Here is a 15,196-nt window from a genome sequence, read left to right on the forward strand (position 1 = left end):
GAAATGTCTTTCAATTTGGAAAATGAGTGTGATTTTTTCTTTCCGCTTGAGCCCAGAAACCAACAGGCTGCTTTCTGATAAAAAAAACAGCATCACAGACAAAGCTGGAACCTTCTGATGTCTCCACATTGACTTTTCCTTTTATTGATATACGATCCTCTGGAGGTTTATCTTTTGAAGGCTACTTAAACAAAGGCTGGTTGAAATGTTGAGGGTTCCACACATGAACTCAAAATACTTCATTCATTCAGATTCCATTTTTAAATTGTTACTCATTATTGAAAGACGGCAGGCCTATTATTGATTTCATAATCAAATTAATTGTGTGTGTGTGTGTGTGTGTGTGTGTGTGTGTGTGTGTGTGTGTGTGTGTGTGTGTGTGTGTGTGTGTGTGTGTGTGTGTGTGTGTGTGTGTGTGTGTGTGTGTGTGTGTGTGTGTGTGTGTGAAGCTGTTCAAGATCAGCAGGACACTAAGGTCTTATTAACTCAGTTTTTCAGGCGAAACGCTCAATTTAGCGTTTTCATTTCATAAAAGTTTCGTGTTCACACAGCAACGTTTTGAAAACAATGCCCATTTCCATGGAAACAGCAAAAACGACGTAGTTAGAATGAGGGGCCACAAATGGGCACTGTTGGTTATTTTTGTAATTAAACCACATGCACACGGAGAACAATATGCTATAATCATTAACAATGGGAAGAACACAGACATTCGACCAAGTTGGATTGTTTTTTTACAGTGACTGTCAAAATAAAACTACCAAGTCCCAGGAGGCTCTGGAGTGGAAGTCATGACACTCTGGAGGAGATCATTGTTATCGTCCAGCGACTTGCGCAGAACTACTTACGTCAGCTGTGGCGTGCATGTTGCCGCCCAAGCGTTTCCAGAAAGTGCCGTTTTTACCTGTTTGGGTATAAATATAAACAATTGGTGATCATTTTCTGAAAAAAAATCTTTGTGCAGTTACTTAACCCAGCAGCTTGTACTGCAGAGACTCACTCGCTCAGATCTCTTCGTAATAACAAATCAATAATCTGCAAGTTACCGAGCTGAGATAATCGGGAATATAGAAGATTAATAAACCACAAATATTTGTAAATCATCATTTTTCATTCACGGCATCCTGCTGTGGCTTTATGTTGGTCACACATTAACCTGGCCTCTTCTTCAGGTGTCTCCATGGTGACGTCCGTTGCCGTGGAGACAGCTGTCCTGAAGCTCAGAGCGGCTCAAAGACAAACCTGAAGGTTTGTTCACATTTTAGTGAAAACACGAAACTTTGGACGTTTTTTTCTTTTGAAAACATCAAATGAAAAAAAAAAAGCCAAAAACGTTTAACCTGTAAAATGAGGCTAAAAGAGAAAATACAATCCCCCCAAAATGTGTGAGTAGTAGTTTTCTTGCATTTATGAAATTATAGAAAAAAGTCATATTGTCAGTAATGACTAATATTAATAATAATAAAAATAGACATGTTGAGGCCGACTGTGGATGCTTTTCGATAACAAGATCACATTTTCTGCACTCACTCACTGTCTCTCACTTTTCTTTATTCCACTCATTTATTTAAATATTTTTTTTGATTTCAAGTTGGGAGAAGATGAGAGAAAAGCTTATCTGGTCTGGTCAGACTTTGTGAGCATTTACTTTAAATAGAAAAAGAGAAATCACATATAATTGAGTTGTTTTTTTATCGGATTGAAAAGAACATTGCTCTATAACACACACAGGCGCGTGCACACGCACACACACACCCCCACGCCCACGCCCACGCCCACACACACCCACACGCACACGCACACGCACACGCACACGCACACAGTCTTTGGCTCAGCGGGGACTTCCTGTCAGTGACGACGCCACGCAGAGAGGACACAAACACTGCAGAGGTCGTGTAAAAACTTCTTTTTTTAACAAGTCAATACAAACACACAAAATACAAAAAGAGTGACGTGGTTGAAATTTCACCAGAAGGCAGACAAACACTAATAAATACACACATGCAACATAAGAAGTGTGTGTGGGAACACACAGGAACACACACAGAGAGCTGCTGGTGGGAGAGGACCACACACAACTCTTCTCTGATGGAGAGACTTGTCCTCTTCCTCCTCCTCCTCTTCCTCGCCCGCAGGATGATGATGTGTGTGTGTTGGACCGCAGCTATGGTGTCAATTCAGGGCCAAAAACACAAACGGCAAAAAAAAACTGCAATCGTGCACAGTTAGACCACTTTCTGTGTGCTGGCTGTGACTTCTGATCTCTCATCGCGCATGGTGATGTAGAGGTTTGGTACTTTGGGGGCGGGCACCGCATAGACGGCCTCGTAATCCCCCCTCCTTTCTGATTGGCCACTTTAAACGTCACTGTTTACCGGGCATATAATAAATGACAGACTATCAATAGAATGTATAATTAGGGTTTTAATATTACTTTAAAAAAAACAGATTAACATTTCTGCGAACAACTCAGATTAAGGAAAATTGGGCGTCGACCAGACGTCAGCTTAGCTGGCATAGTAAAGGTTAAAACCAGACCAACATGGCGGCTCAGACACAAACGTTCTCTTTTATTACTGAACCAGTTCAGAGAAATGTGTTTCTGAAAGCACTGGAAGTGAGACATAAGCTGCAGTTGAAAAGTTAAAACGCTGCTTCACAGATGTGTGCCTGCCATGAGGGGGCGTGGCCTGTCACGAGGGGGCGTGGCCTACAAGTTCAACAGCTTCTTTACGCAGTATGAAGTCTCCTGCCGAAAAGCTTCTTTTTTTTTTTTTTGGGCAGCTGGCTGACGTCACAGCCCGACTCTTCTTGTTCCTCTGGGTTCTTATGGGAGGATGCAGAGGCCTTAACTTGCACCGCCTTGATAGCCCCTACTGTACCTCTGACCGCCAAACATTAACGTTTAAAGTGACCAATCAGAAAGGAGGGGGGATTACAAGGCCATCTATACAGTGCCCGCTCCCAAAGTACCTAAAACTCAACATCACCGCGCACAGAGAGATCAGAAGTCACAACCAGCTCACAGAAAGTTGTGTAACTGTGCACGATTACAGTTTCTATGCGCTTGTGTTTTTGGCACTAAATTGACGGCATATCCAGCTTCCTCCTCCTCCTCCTCCTCCTCCTCTTCCTCCTCGCCTGCAGGACGATGATGTGTGTGTTGGAGCGCAGCTTCCTCCTCGCCGCCTTCACACGGCCTTGCGGTGGTACTCGGGCGGCGCCACCTCGTAGTCGGTGGCGCTGAAGAGCGTGGACGAGTTCTTCACCAGGTACCTGGAGAACAGGAACAAGCTGCTGTCAGTGCGGACGGAGGAGTTTAATGAGGGCTGAGACGTGGCCGCTCGTCTGCCGGGGACACGGACAGCCTGCAGGACAGACAGACAGACAGACAGACAGACAGACAGACAGACAGACAGACACAGACACACACACACACACACACACACACACACACACACACACACGCACACACACACACACACACACACACACACACACACACACACACACACACACACACACACACACACACACACACGGGAGGAATCCAATCATCCGGGCAAACCTGAAGTAAAACTAAAGAAATAACAGAGTTGGTGTTATTCCTCAGTTTGGTCTCATCTGTGATTGAGACTGATGAGACCTGGACGAGGCTGCAGGAGAGACGCTTTCTCACTAAGATAAATATTATCATTATTATGGAAGGATATTTTTCAAAATGTGACAAAAACTGATTATTCTATCACACCACAACCGGACAATATCACTCCACTCCAACTGGGCAATAAGTGGTGCTATAACTATAATAATCTATAAGAACATATTTACTGTGTAAAATACATCCACCCCCATATTCTGTACATGTCCACACCTATAGGCACCGTGTGCATATTGTTTCTATTATATTGTATTTTTATCTGCTTTTTTTAGTTCCTGCTATGTGTGTTTCTTTCTCTGTACTATCCTGCTGTACCACTGCAAATTTCTCCACATGCGACATAAATAAAGGGATATCTTATCTTATCTTATCTTACAATAGACATTATGATAACAAGCAGGTATTTTAGTTACAGACTGAACGTATATAGTTTCTATTTCATTTGTAAACTTTATGTAGTAAGCTTTGTACAGTGTAAATGTCTATTTATCTGTAAAACACACAAAGCCTCTGCGTCGACGCTACGTCACCTCCAAAAGGCCCGACAGTCAGCTGGAGCAGTAATTTTAACCATTAAGCTTGAAGTAACGAATATTCCTGAGAGTTTGGTTCAGACAGCAGCAAGAACAAGCAAACAAACACACGCGAGGCTCCCGGACATCCACACACACTGACGAGACTCTGTCTCAAAGAAAAATTGAATAAACATAAAACTAAAAAAACGCAACAAAATAAATAAATATCGCCTGTTTAACTTTAATCTTAATGCAAAGAGCTCAGGGAAACTATGAATTTGCAGGATTCTCCCCCAAAAGAATAGTGCTTGTTGTTACTTTGATGGCGATAATAATAATTATAATTACTATTATTATTATCTTGCAGTGTCAATCGAGGTGTTAATCTGTAAGAAGGTGAAAACACAGAGTTTGTGAAAATTACAGAAAAAAAAAAAAGCCTTGCACGTTGTCAGTCGAATGTTTTCCTGTTGCTGCTGTGAGAGAGACGCTCTGAACTGTGCTTATTGTGTTGATGATCAGTTTCCAGTGGCTGTGAGACAAACTGTGTGTCATTATTTACATCCAAAACGTCTGAGCGGCGGCGGCGGCGGCAGAATCTTCTCTGTTTTTTTGTTTTCTCAATCGTCCACAAAGTGTTTCTCAGAGCAGAAAATCGATTTCACGATTCTCAACAAGCCCTGCTGCACTAATGCCTGACATTTGGGAATCAACCAGACGTGATGTGCGGTGTTCGTGTTCGGGAGGCGGGGCTTACTTGAGGAAGTCTTGGAGGTAGCTGAGCAGCAGAGCCAGACTCTTCTCGTCCAGAGGCGTGTAGGCCAGCATGGCTCCGATACGAACTGTCCCAGGAACACACACACACACACACACACACACACACACACACACACACACACACACACACACACACACACACACACACACACACACACACACACACACACACACACACACACACACACACACACACACACACACACACACACACACACACACACACACACACTGCTAAAAGAACTTTACAGGGATGTCAAACTTAAAGCTTGCGGGCTAAAACCGGTCCAGGAGAGACTCCAATCCAGTAAAACATTTTGAAAGTGCTCGGACTCCGTCTCCATGGAAACAAGGGTTAAAATCAGTAACGAGGCGTTTTCTCTCCACACATCAAGGTGTCTTGACACCCCCCCCCCCCCCCCCCCCCCCCAAAAAAAAACACACACTGTGTTTATTTTGTGCTCCGTACCGAAGAGCCGCAGCAGGTGAGGCGCTCCGTACACCTGAGACATCGGCATGTCCGGGTGCTCCGACAGGATCTCTGCGTACTGCGGCCTCTCAAACTTGTAGAGCAGCTGAGTTCCCAGCATCACGTTGAAGTACTCTCGGATTCCCGCCACCACCTCATTGACGGCGTACTCCCTGGAGAGAGAGAGAGAGGAGAGAGTTTAACTGGAGAAACTGGAGGAATCACACTTTCTCTTCATCCACCCATCATTCGTGTCAGGGTCTTGGGCCTTGGATTTATTCAAATGCAGTTTTAAACTGAATTTATTGTGAAGGTCAAGCAGATTAATATGGATGATAAAAACTCTAAGCTGATGACATCAGTGTTCACTTTAGAGAATGAAAACTTTTAATTTGTAATGCGTGTCCACACAAAATAAAGCTTCTGATTGTTTCGCAGGTCTCATGAATTATACCACACCATTGAAATATTTGCACACCTGCTCTCAGCTTTAATTAGGCAGGTGACTACAATTTAGAACGGGACATTAAAGAAAATACTACAAATTTGTAGTATTTCTAATAATCACTTAAAGGAGACATATCATGCTTTTAAATCCTTCCTTTTTACATATAAATCATACAGTTGTGGTCTATATAAAGCGGAACTGCAATGCTTGGGTCTGAATTCCTCATTATTAGAGCTCCACAGGCCCCTTTTCAACCCCTTTTCTGATGTGCTTCTGAGAGCAACTCGTTTTGGGGCGGTCTCTTCAAATGCAAATGAGACACTTCATACCCCGCCTCCTCTCCAGGTTGCAGAGGTGACACTCGGTTCAACTACACCCTGTTCGGCCATCTTTGTAGTTTGATAGAACAGATACAATTATCTAGCGGCGCAGAAACTTTATATTCACACATTATTTACAAAATGTCAACAAGGGAAGATTTGTCCATCCAGCCATACATGTTGGAGCCAGAGTCGGACCCGGCGGAGCGAGATGAAAATGACGATGATGCACCTTCAGAACAACGTCTTCATATGGATGTAACACAATGGTGTGTTACTATATTTACACTAACTTCTCCATCCATGCCCACTACTACAATACTGCCTGTATTACAACGACTATTTAACACAGAAGTTACATTATAATCTAAAACGAGCACACAGCGCTAACATATGAAGACGGTGCAACTGCTAATGCTAACAAAACAATGACAGGGACGTCTTATCATCACACTTTTTAGCGTTATATACAGCTTACCGAAGTGCTCTGTTCGTCGTCTCCATAGATAGAAGGAACTGACCGCTCAATCAGACGAAGTCTTTCGGCAAATCCTTCTTTATACTGGCGGAGGTTGTTGAAGCAGTCATCCTTAAAGTGATTCGCGCACACAAAAATGACCTTACCCACAGATGTGGGTACATTTCTGTGAAAAATAAAACTCAACCAGGCACTTCGAAAAGGTTCTGATGCTGGGAGACGGTGTAACGAAGCTTGTGGGTTACTACATCCAACAACCGAACATTTCGACTTATCCTCTCGTAACTTCGGTTGGACTACAAAATCGCAGCGAGAAACAAAAATGGCGGATTGCTCGAAGTGTCGATGTCCTAATTTGGCAGTTCCGCTGCGAATACTGTGACGTCATTGTTCAAAAAACGTAATAGAGAATAGAAAAATCGAAACCGATCGCAAAATATGACCAAAACAGAATATAAAGATATCAACGGAGCACCTGAAGAGACTACTTTGAACTTTTCTGTACTTCTAAACACTCTAAATATACAACAAAATGCATTTAAGGGCTAAAAAAGTGGATTTAGCATGATATGTCCCCTTTAAATTCCACATGAACGGCAAACAGAAAACTATTTAAAGTGACATTATCTCCTTTGAAACATGGAAGAAATACATCTTGTAAGTTTTATTTAATGTATTATTCTTGTGAAATGCACATTTCTGTCGCGCTAAATAAAGCGTCAGAATGAATGAGCTGAATCCCATCCAGAAAATAGAACAAAGAGTAGTGAAATACCAGGGATTCTAGTTCATTTGGTTTTGCATCACGACGCAAGAAATTAGTTTGCTAGAAATGTATTTAATTTTCCAATGATAAATATAAAAATTAGGGATGCACCGATACCAATATCTGGATCTATACTGTACGGAGCGCTCACACTCATAAAAACTCCTTGATACAACCCAGCGAGTATGACGTGACGTCACTATTCTTCAACGAAAGTTCAAGGTAAAAACTCGGGAAGCACCGATCCACATTTTTTCACTTCGTCGATCCGATACCTAAATTTGCTGACGCTGATACTATTCCGATTCAAGAGCTCTGTTTGCTTTAATACTATTATCATCATTATTGTTGATTTTATATGAGGCTGTAATAAACTCCTCTCTACAGTAAAGTATGAAATGTACTAATGTATACATGTATTCTCTCAAAAGACAACTTGAGGTTAGTATCAGGACAGAAAAGGAAGCAGTACAAAGTATTTTTGTTCCATGTGGACAATGTGGGGGTCTGCGTGACGTCATCATCTCATAATAAACGAGTTCTATCTTTAAAACCTCAGAATCAGTTTATTAATCCCTGGAGAAATTATTTAGCAACGCAGTACCAACAGAATGTTTCCAGCTCGAACGCAGCACAAACGATTGGGACTATTTTCAGGGAGTTTAGCGTGGAGTAGGTGTGGGGTGTGAATCGCCTGCTACAGCGGAGGAGCTGCTCTTCTCCTCGGCGGGCTGGAGTTTTGAGTGTAAAATCCGTCCAAGCAGCGACATGTTGTCTTGAAACGTTGGATAGCACAGTGCTACTTCCCTAGCCTGCTCGCTGGCAGCAAACTGTGGAATGGATTTCCTGACTCATTCGTCCTCGTCTCATTGAGACCCGCCTCCCTTCAGGAAATCCAGTCCACAGTTTGCAGCCAGCGAGCAGAGCAGCAGCAGGGAAACACTTCATTTCAGTAACAGTAAAACACAGACGAGGCTTCATGGATCGGAAAATTTCCGATAAGGGAATCACGACCGGATCGGCCTCCATCCCTAGTTAAAACCTTTGCATCCATCTTAATAAGCTTTGAATAAAAGGTTAAAAGAGGGCAGATGAACTATAGCACCTACTGAATACACAGTTTGTATGAAGTGGAGTAAACAATGGGCACAATCAAAGCAGAATGGAGAAATTATTGTGAATTCACATGGAGATGGAAAATCCCAGCACCGACATAATGAGCAGTCCTCACTTATTGTCCGAGTTTCCTTTTGATTTCTTGTAGTTTGCATAGTCCTCCAGCACAGTCTCCACACTCTTCTTGGCAGGAAGATGAAACAGCTGCAACACACAAACAACTTCTTATTTGCATTTATTTTCAGGAGGATTATGGAACTAAACTGCGACATTTTACAGACTAAGAATCCGCCCTTCTTCTCAACGAGGCCCAGTTTAGGCTTCGTTTACACGACAACGTTTCAAGTGAAAAAGATTGTTTTTGCATATTTGGTTTCACAAAACTGTCGCGTTTAGACTGTAACGTTTTGAAAACGTTGTCCATTCCCATAGCAGAAAACGATGTAGTTAACAAGCCAGGCCACTAGTGGGCGCTGTTGGTTGTTCTGGTAATGAAATTAGTAGTAGCAGAAGCAGCATTACAGAAAAGTTGTGTGTTTTTCTCATTTCCATGGAATCTGAGTGTTTTCAACAAGTTCCATCTTGGGAGACATTTTTTTTTTCTTCCTGCGGTGTCCCCCAGGGCTCTGTCTGGGGCCCCATCCTCTTCATGGTGTAGCTCCACCCCCTTGGCTGTATGTTTCATTAATCTAATGTCCGGTCTCACTGCTATGCAGAGGACATTCAGCTTTATCTTTCCACCAGCAGAGCATTTCTGCTTTTTGTCTGGACACAGTTCAGTCAGTGTTTTTCCAACATATGTTGATCCTACCATGATAAATTTGTGATATATTGTGCATTACAATCAACATTATTTTGGTGTATTGAAAAAAACAACAACCGTGAGTATAAAACAACTTCCTATGACAGGTCTTATATATTTGGGGGGATTTGCACGCCTTCATTTTGCTTGTGCAGCGTTCACATTCAATTTTGAGACGGGATCAAACCACCTGGAAACTGGTACGCAATTACAACACCTGTTTCTGTCGTGTGATGAGGTCCCAGTCATCCACCAGCCAGGGTTTCAGCTCCTCCGGGATCTTCACCTTCACCTCCACGCGGTTGGTGAACATATCCTCCTGGACACACACACACAGCTTTCATTATAAACACTCAACGTTTCCTTTACAAAGACAGAGAGAAGAGAAGAACCGTGCAGGGTGATTTTGTGGTTGATAACTGAAGGTACTCACGCTCTCCACGGTGGGATCGACCCGGGCCCTCTTCTTGCGGGGCCCCTGGGGCGGCTCTCCGCTGCTGGTGCCCTCGCCCGGCCCCGGGGCTGAACGACACCAGGACAGTTAGTACAAACTCAAGCTTTTAGAACACTTTGGCCGGGAGACACAGATCATAACAAGCTGCTTGAACAGCAGGCTGCTCTTAGTCATATTAGACTAAAAGGTAAAAAAAGAAAATAAGTTGAAGCTTATTTCTCGCTGCTAAAAGCACCACTTCACCTTGTTTTTTTTTTATACAAGCATTAACTTCATTTATCCCTCAGTGATTTAATCAGATTCTTTGTGCTTCCAAATGACTTTAATACCACTAAGTACATTTCCATGAGAGATGGTTCTCAAAACAACAATCTAGATCATTTGCATTTTTCCTATTTGTCGGGCTCTTTATATACGTCAGATGGTACGAGCGCTCGTCTCATCACAAAGTCAAAGAAACACTTTGTTCTCGTCCGGTGTACTTACTCTTTTGTTTTGCCTTTTTCACTTTCCTGGAATAAAAGAAGAAAAAGGAAAGATAGTCATGAATGACGTTGCGGTTCAATTACACAGAAGAACAAAATGAGGCTTTAGCGTCATTGAAAGATTTATAGTCGTGACAAAAAGAATGTAATGAATAGACCAGACACGTCTGAATAAGGACGTTTTGGCTAAATGTAATAAACTCACTATTGTTCTCTGCAACACATGCGTGTGAGGTTTCATTATAAAAACAAACAGCGGCTTCTGAAATCACCTAAATGAAGATGGTTTATTCATCAGAATCTTTCTTGATTTACTTTGCATCCAAATAAACAGCCTGTAACAGAACTTCTTCTAAACTCTCATTAAATGTTGGGAAATAACATTTCCTCTGGTCTGAATGCAAAAACAGAAAAAAAAAAAAAAAAAAAAAAAAAAAACCTTCATGATGATCATGTGCCAAGTCAGAGGAGTGTACACGGTTTTACTGAAGCACTAAGTACATCGTGACGTGAACAGGCCAACACTTACAGATCGACATTTTTCTGCTGCACAGCAGCAATCTTCTTGCTTGGTGCTAAACCCCTCATCTTTCCCTCGACATAATGGTCCCTGCCAGAGGAGGAAAACAGAAGAATCAGAACAGAAAACGCTTTCAGGGACAAAATCGTTAAAGCAAACCCGCCAAATGATGGCGCTTCGTTTAAGAAAAGGCGACGGAGGCGTCTCAGAGACTTTTAACTTCCAGTCCAGGTATTCGGTTTCACTTAGAAGTTAAAATGTGAAGATCTCTGGTGTCTTTAAAGCAAATTTCAAGATGAGTCATTTTAAAGAAATAAACAATATACATCATTTGCAGATCATGACCTCCGCTGGCAAGTGTAAAAATCAAGAACAAATTCATTAACCATGTTATTGTTTTGTTTTTTTTATTTAAATAGCCCAAAGAGGTTTTATTACACGTTTGTAAAGTTACTCATTTGAAATTTTAACCTGAAAAGCATCGGTCAAAGATGTTGTTACTAATGTGACGTGAATATTGGAAATGTAACGTTGTGCAATTATTAGTTTAGGAGAAACAGAGGAATCGGGGAGTTCCTCAATATAGTCCAATAAAGGGTTAAAATCTGGATTTATTCTAAAAAGTCTGTTTCAGAGTCTTCTTCGTCTTCTTTTAAGAATCTGAGTCAGGTTTAATGTTTCTGGGTTTAGTTTACAGAATCCATGTCAGTCTGTAAAGGTCCGTCTTTGGTTTATGAAACAATTCTTCTGTTGCTTCTTTTCTTTGAGGATGTTAAAGGGTTAAAATGCTCAGTAATGGCGGTGGGGGAACTTACTGATTGGCCTTTTGAAGCTCTTTTTGTTTCGCAAGGTTGCTGTCCACATATTTGAGAACTCTGCTTTCAGGAACCCATTCATCCCAGCTGCAGGAGAAGAGACATCGAAGACCTTCAACACTTCGTCACAGGTTTTTTTCTTACGACCACCAAACACACAAAACGTCAAATAAAGGAGCGCAGATGTCGAAGAGCTGACGCAGCGACGGGAGAAACCATTAAAGAAACAACAGAACAGAGACTGAGAGATGAGGCTAAGTGCTCAACATGGAAAAATAAACAGAGAGGAGGTGAAGAACGACCACAAAGGGACTGACCGTATGAAGGACAAGATTCAAAACTATAAAATGCAAGAAAAACATGAAGAAATCGCCGGTGCTAAAGTGGTCCAGAAAAGGGGACGGAACCACAGAGACGTGCAACAATCATCAAGAGATGACAAAAAAAAGAGATGCAAGAACGTCACAAATCAACTAGAATAATATACCAAAGAGTAAAATACAATTTCACAGGAAAACATTTTTAAAAATGAACAAAACGTCAAATAAAACCACGTGAACTGGATTAGAATGAAGAACATGAAGAAACAAAACTGGTATAAGTTACTTCAAATAACCATTTTAATGGTTAAATAATATTAATTTACTAAAAGCCACACATGAAATGAGCAAAACTGAAAAAATAAAAAAAAGATTTAAAAATTTATGTTTAAAAAAAGAAAAAACAACAACAAATGGAAGTAAATTAACCATTTATACATAAAATACAACTACTAATAAAGAGAAAACCGATGCAGAAGAATAACGGAAAAGATTTACATGGAACGTGTAAAACAAAACTGGACAAAAACAAGAGAAAAAGTGAAAGCAAAGAGGCAAATGAAAGAAGAAAGGGTGAGAAACAAAAACATTCAACACAAAAACACAAAATTAGGTGTAACATAGGAACAACAACAAAAAAAAAAAAAGTAAAATACTCATGATGGAGCAAAATGGAAAAGAGAAAAGGCCTAAAAAGATGCAAACGCACAAAAACGGATGTAATCCCACAAATTCAAGGCCCCGTTTACACGGCAACGGTTGAAAAGCGCTGCGACTCCATCTCCATGGAAACGGTTTGAAATGCAACGTCTCTGAAGGACTGGTTCTGGACTCGTTTTCAAAACGTTGCCGTGTAAACATGAAACTCTTCCGAAACGAAAATGCGAAAACGAAGCCCGACACACTTTGAATCCGCCGACAGAAAACAAACTCTGCTCACTTTTTGTTCCATCCGCTGTAATGAATGAAGTATTTAATCTGCTTCTCCTTGATGTTGATCTTCACACACTGAAACAGAGACGAGGCTCACAAGATTAACTTATTTCAAGGTAACGAAGTACTTTCTAAATACTTGACATCACTGCAGTATTACAACTATTACATACTTTGAATCTTCTTTTTTGAGGGGGGGGGGGGGGGGGGTACAAGTACTCGAAAGTACAACTTGAAGATTACAGTAGTGTGAATATTCAAGCAATTACTTCAAGTAGTGAAGTAGATTAAAACTACAAACTTGTAAGGTAAAATATGAGTTAATAACTATAATGGGAATATTTGTAATGCATTACTTCCTCATCTCATGTTTTTTTTAAAGTAATCAAGTAGATTAAAGAGTGTAAAATACTACAACTAAAATAACTGTTAATACAATAAAAGTATTCAATAAAAACAACTTAGTTCAAGTAATGTAACAATTTTTCATTTATGTTTCCATTTAAATAAAGAGTACAAATGTAGATTACATAGTGTAAGTTACATAGTCCAAAAGAGTACCCAGAAAAGTACAAGTACTCTGGAATATAATTAAAAAGAATAATGATTAATTCTAATATAATAAACTAATACTCATAAAAGTGACGTAATAGGAGTACTTGTAATTACTTACTTCTGCAAGTCGTTGTGTATACTGATATTAAGTATAAGTTACTCAAAAATAAGTACTTGACTGGTAATGGTTATAAATTGGTATTTGTACTTTATTAGATCGCGCGCGCGCGCACACACACACACACACACACACACACACACACACACACACACACGCACTAACCTTGGCCTCATAGAGCAATGGCCCATGAAAACACAGGACTCTTTCACCTGAAAGGAGGGAAAACAAATGTGAGAAAAATACACCATAGAACACAAAATAACCACAATATTCTAAACTCCAACGACCTGCCGAACAGCCTCGGACAGTTTAAAACTTACTAATGTGTTATTTGAGCGCGTCGGGGAGTCTTTTTGTGCCACTTTGATATGAGCTAACACATGCTAACCGTTAGCATCGCGCTCACGTCAATTAAACGTTTATAATGTGAAAACAGCGCGTTTTAATATGACGTAATGCGATATTAAAGTGGGTCTACGTTCATTTTTAATATGTTAGTGGTGTAATTTGGCCCCCGCGCTCCCCTCTGGAGAACATTAGCCCGGAGCTCCAGCAGCAGCGGCTACAACAACAATAACAACCCCGCCCCCCTGCAGCCGTCCCCGGCGCGCTCGGCGCGGCTCCCCCGCTACAAACCTTCTTGAAATTTAGGTTTAGGGTCCTGTTTTGGCGCCATTCACAGACTCAGCTGGTCGGATCTCCGAGTGATCAAATTCCAGCATTGCCAGAGTCCATTTCGTCCAGGCAGAAACACCCCCGACATCGGAGACAGAGCCAAGGAGAAGCCGAGAATGGGCCGCCTGTCCCCGGTCACCTGACCTCCGTGAAGCCCCGGAGCCGCGGTGCGTTCACGGACTGCTCTGAAAGCTCGGACAACTTCGCTGTCATCCAGGATTCTGAATTCCTGTCAAACCGATGACATAATAAATTAAAAAATATGGATCTCAAAAGGACTTGCAACCTGTCACTCATCTACTGCTGAGCCAATGCACAAGTTAAACTGATAAGTTGATGCGCCAGATCTTTTTACAACTTAACCTCGAAAAAACGGCGGCCTTGGTTTTCGGCCTCAAAGTGGAAAGGTTAAAGGTCAGCACTCATCTTGACTCCTTGTCAATCAAGAGATTTGGGTGTACTTATGGTCTGCGACCTGAAATTCAAAAATCACATTAAGACATCATCCCAAATCCACCTCAGACGCACCATCAGAACCGCTCTCCCCAACCTGCCGGGCAATTCCATCCAACCTGCTCCCCATGTCCACGCCACCGCACTAAGGAGGTTACACACAAGAAATGTCAATAAAAATAGACATTTTTTCTGAAGTCACAGGATTTCTCTGAGTTTTCTGGCCAGCAAACAAGTTGTGAAGGTCAGACTCTTCACATGAACTCTAATGAGCCGTTTCATCACTGAATCGACTTTAACGTGAGCCGAGCAGAAACGTGAAGTCTCCAGACGACTCAAAACCTCAGGTCTGTTTACACGACAACCATTTCAAGTGAAAGCACTAAACTGTTTTTTTTTTACTTTTTCTCACATTAATGTCTATGATCGCATTGTTCTCTGTGCGCGTGTGTGTATGTGTGTGTGGTTTAATTACAAAAACAAACAACAGCACCAACTTGTGGCCCAACATGA

The 15,196-nt window shown here is 41.5% G+C and overlaps 1 protein-coding gene across 3 annotated transcripts; it reads right to left on the reverse strand.

Annotated features, from left to right (window-relative positions):
* Positions 1–1,890: 1,890 nt before the first annotated feature.
* Positions 1,891–14,414, reverse strand: LOC308126568 (mortality factor 4-like protein 1). Of its 3 annotated transcripts, XR_013936451.1 has the most exons (13): positions 14,192–14,388; positions 13,718–13,764; positions 12,887–12,954; positions 11,627–11,713; positions 10,821–10,901; positions 10,293–10,318; positions 9,786–9,874; positions 9,570–9,671; positions 8,666–8,754; positions 5,423–5,595; positions 4,934–5,018; positions 3,095–3,276; positions 1,893–2,324 (listed from the first exon to the last, which is right to left on the reverse strand). XR_013936451.1 is itself a non-coding variant. In XM_080491069.1 (12 exons), the coding sequence occupies exons 1-12, from the start codon at positions 14,229–14,231 to the stop codon at positions 3,192–3,194; spliced, it is 972 nt and encodes a 323-aa protein (XP_080347195.1). In that variant the 5' UTR covers positions 14,232–14,414; the 3' UTR covers positions 2,727–3,191. The 3 variants fall into 3 exon arrangements, 2 of the variants coding, with proteins under 2 accessions (XP_080347196.1, XP_080347195.1); XM_080491069.1 differs by lacking the exon at positions 1,893–2,324 and having other exon boundaries at positions 2,727–3,276; positions 14,192–14,414; XM_080491070.1 differs by lacking the exons at positions 3,095–3,276; positions 4,934–5,018 and having other exon boundaries at positions 1,891–2,324; positions 5,416–5,595.
* Positions 14,415–15,196: the final 782 nt, after the last annotated feature.

The sequence above is a fragment of the Lipophrys pholis genome, assembly GCF_963383615.2.
Source record: "Lipophrys pholis genome assembly, chromosome: 2".
Taxonomy (NCBI): domain Eukaryota; kingdom Metazoa; phylum Chordata; class Actinopteri; order Blenniiformes; family Blenniidae; genus Lipophrys; species Lipophrys pholis.

What these genes read in the sequence shown, in the direction of transcription:
- LOC308126568 (XM_080491069.1), bottom strand. Translation starts at nt 14,231, where the DNA reads ATGGCGCCAAAACAGGACCCTAAACCTAAATTTCAAGAAG. An exon ending in TAAACCTAAATTTCAAGAAG is followed by an intron (nt 13,765 to 14,191) that starts GTTTGTAGCGGG and finishes CCCTCCTTTCAG; the next exon opens with GTGAAAGAGTCCTGTGTTTT. An exon ending in TCACCTGCTGCGGCTCTTCG is followed by an intron (nt 5,019 to 5,422) that starts GTACGGAGCACA and finishes TTCCTGGGACAG; the next exon opens with TTCGTATCGGAGCCATGCTG.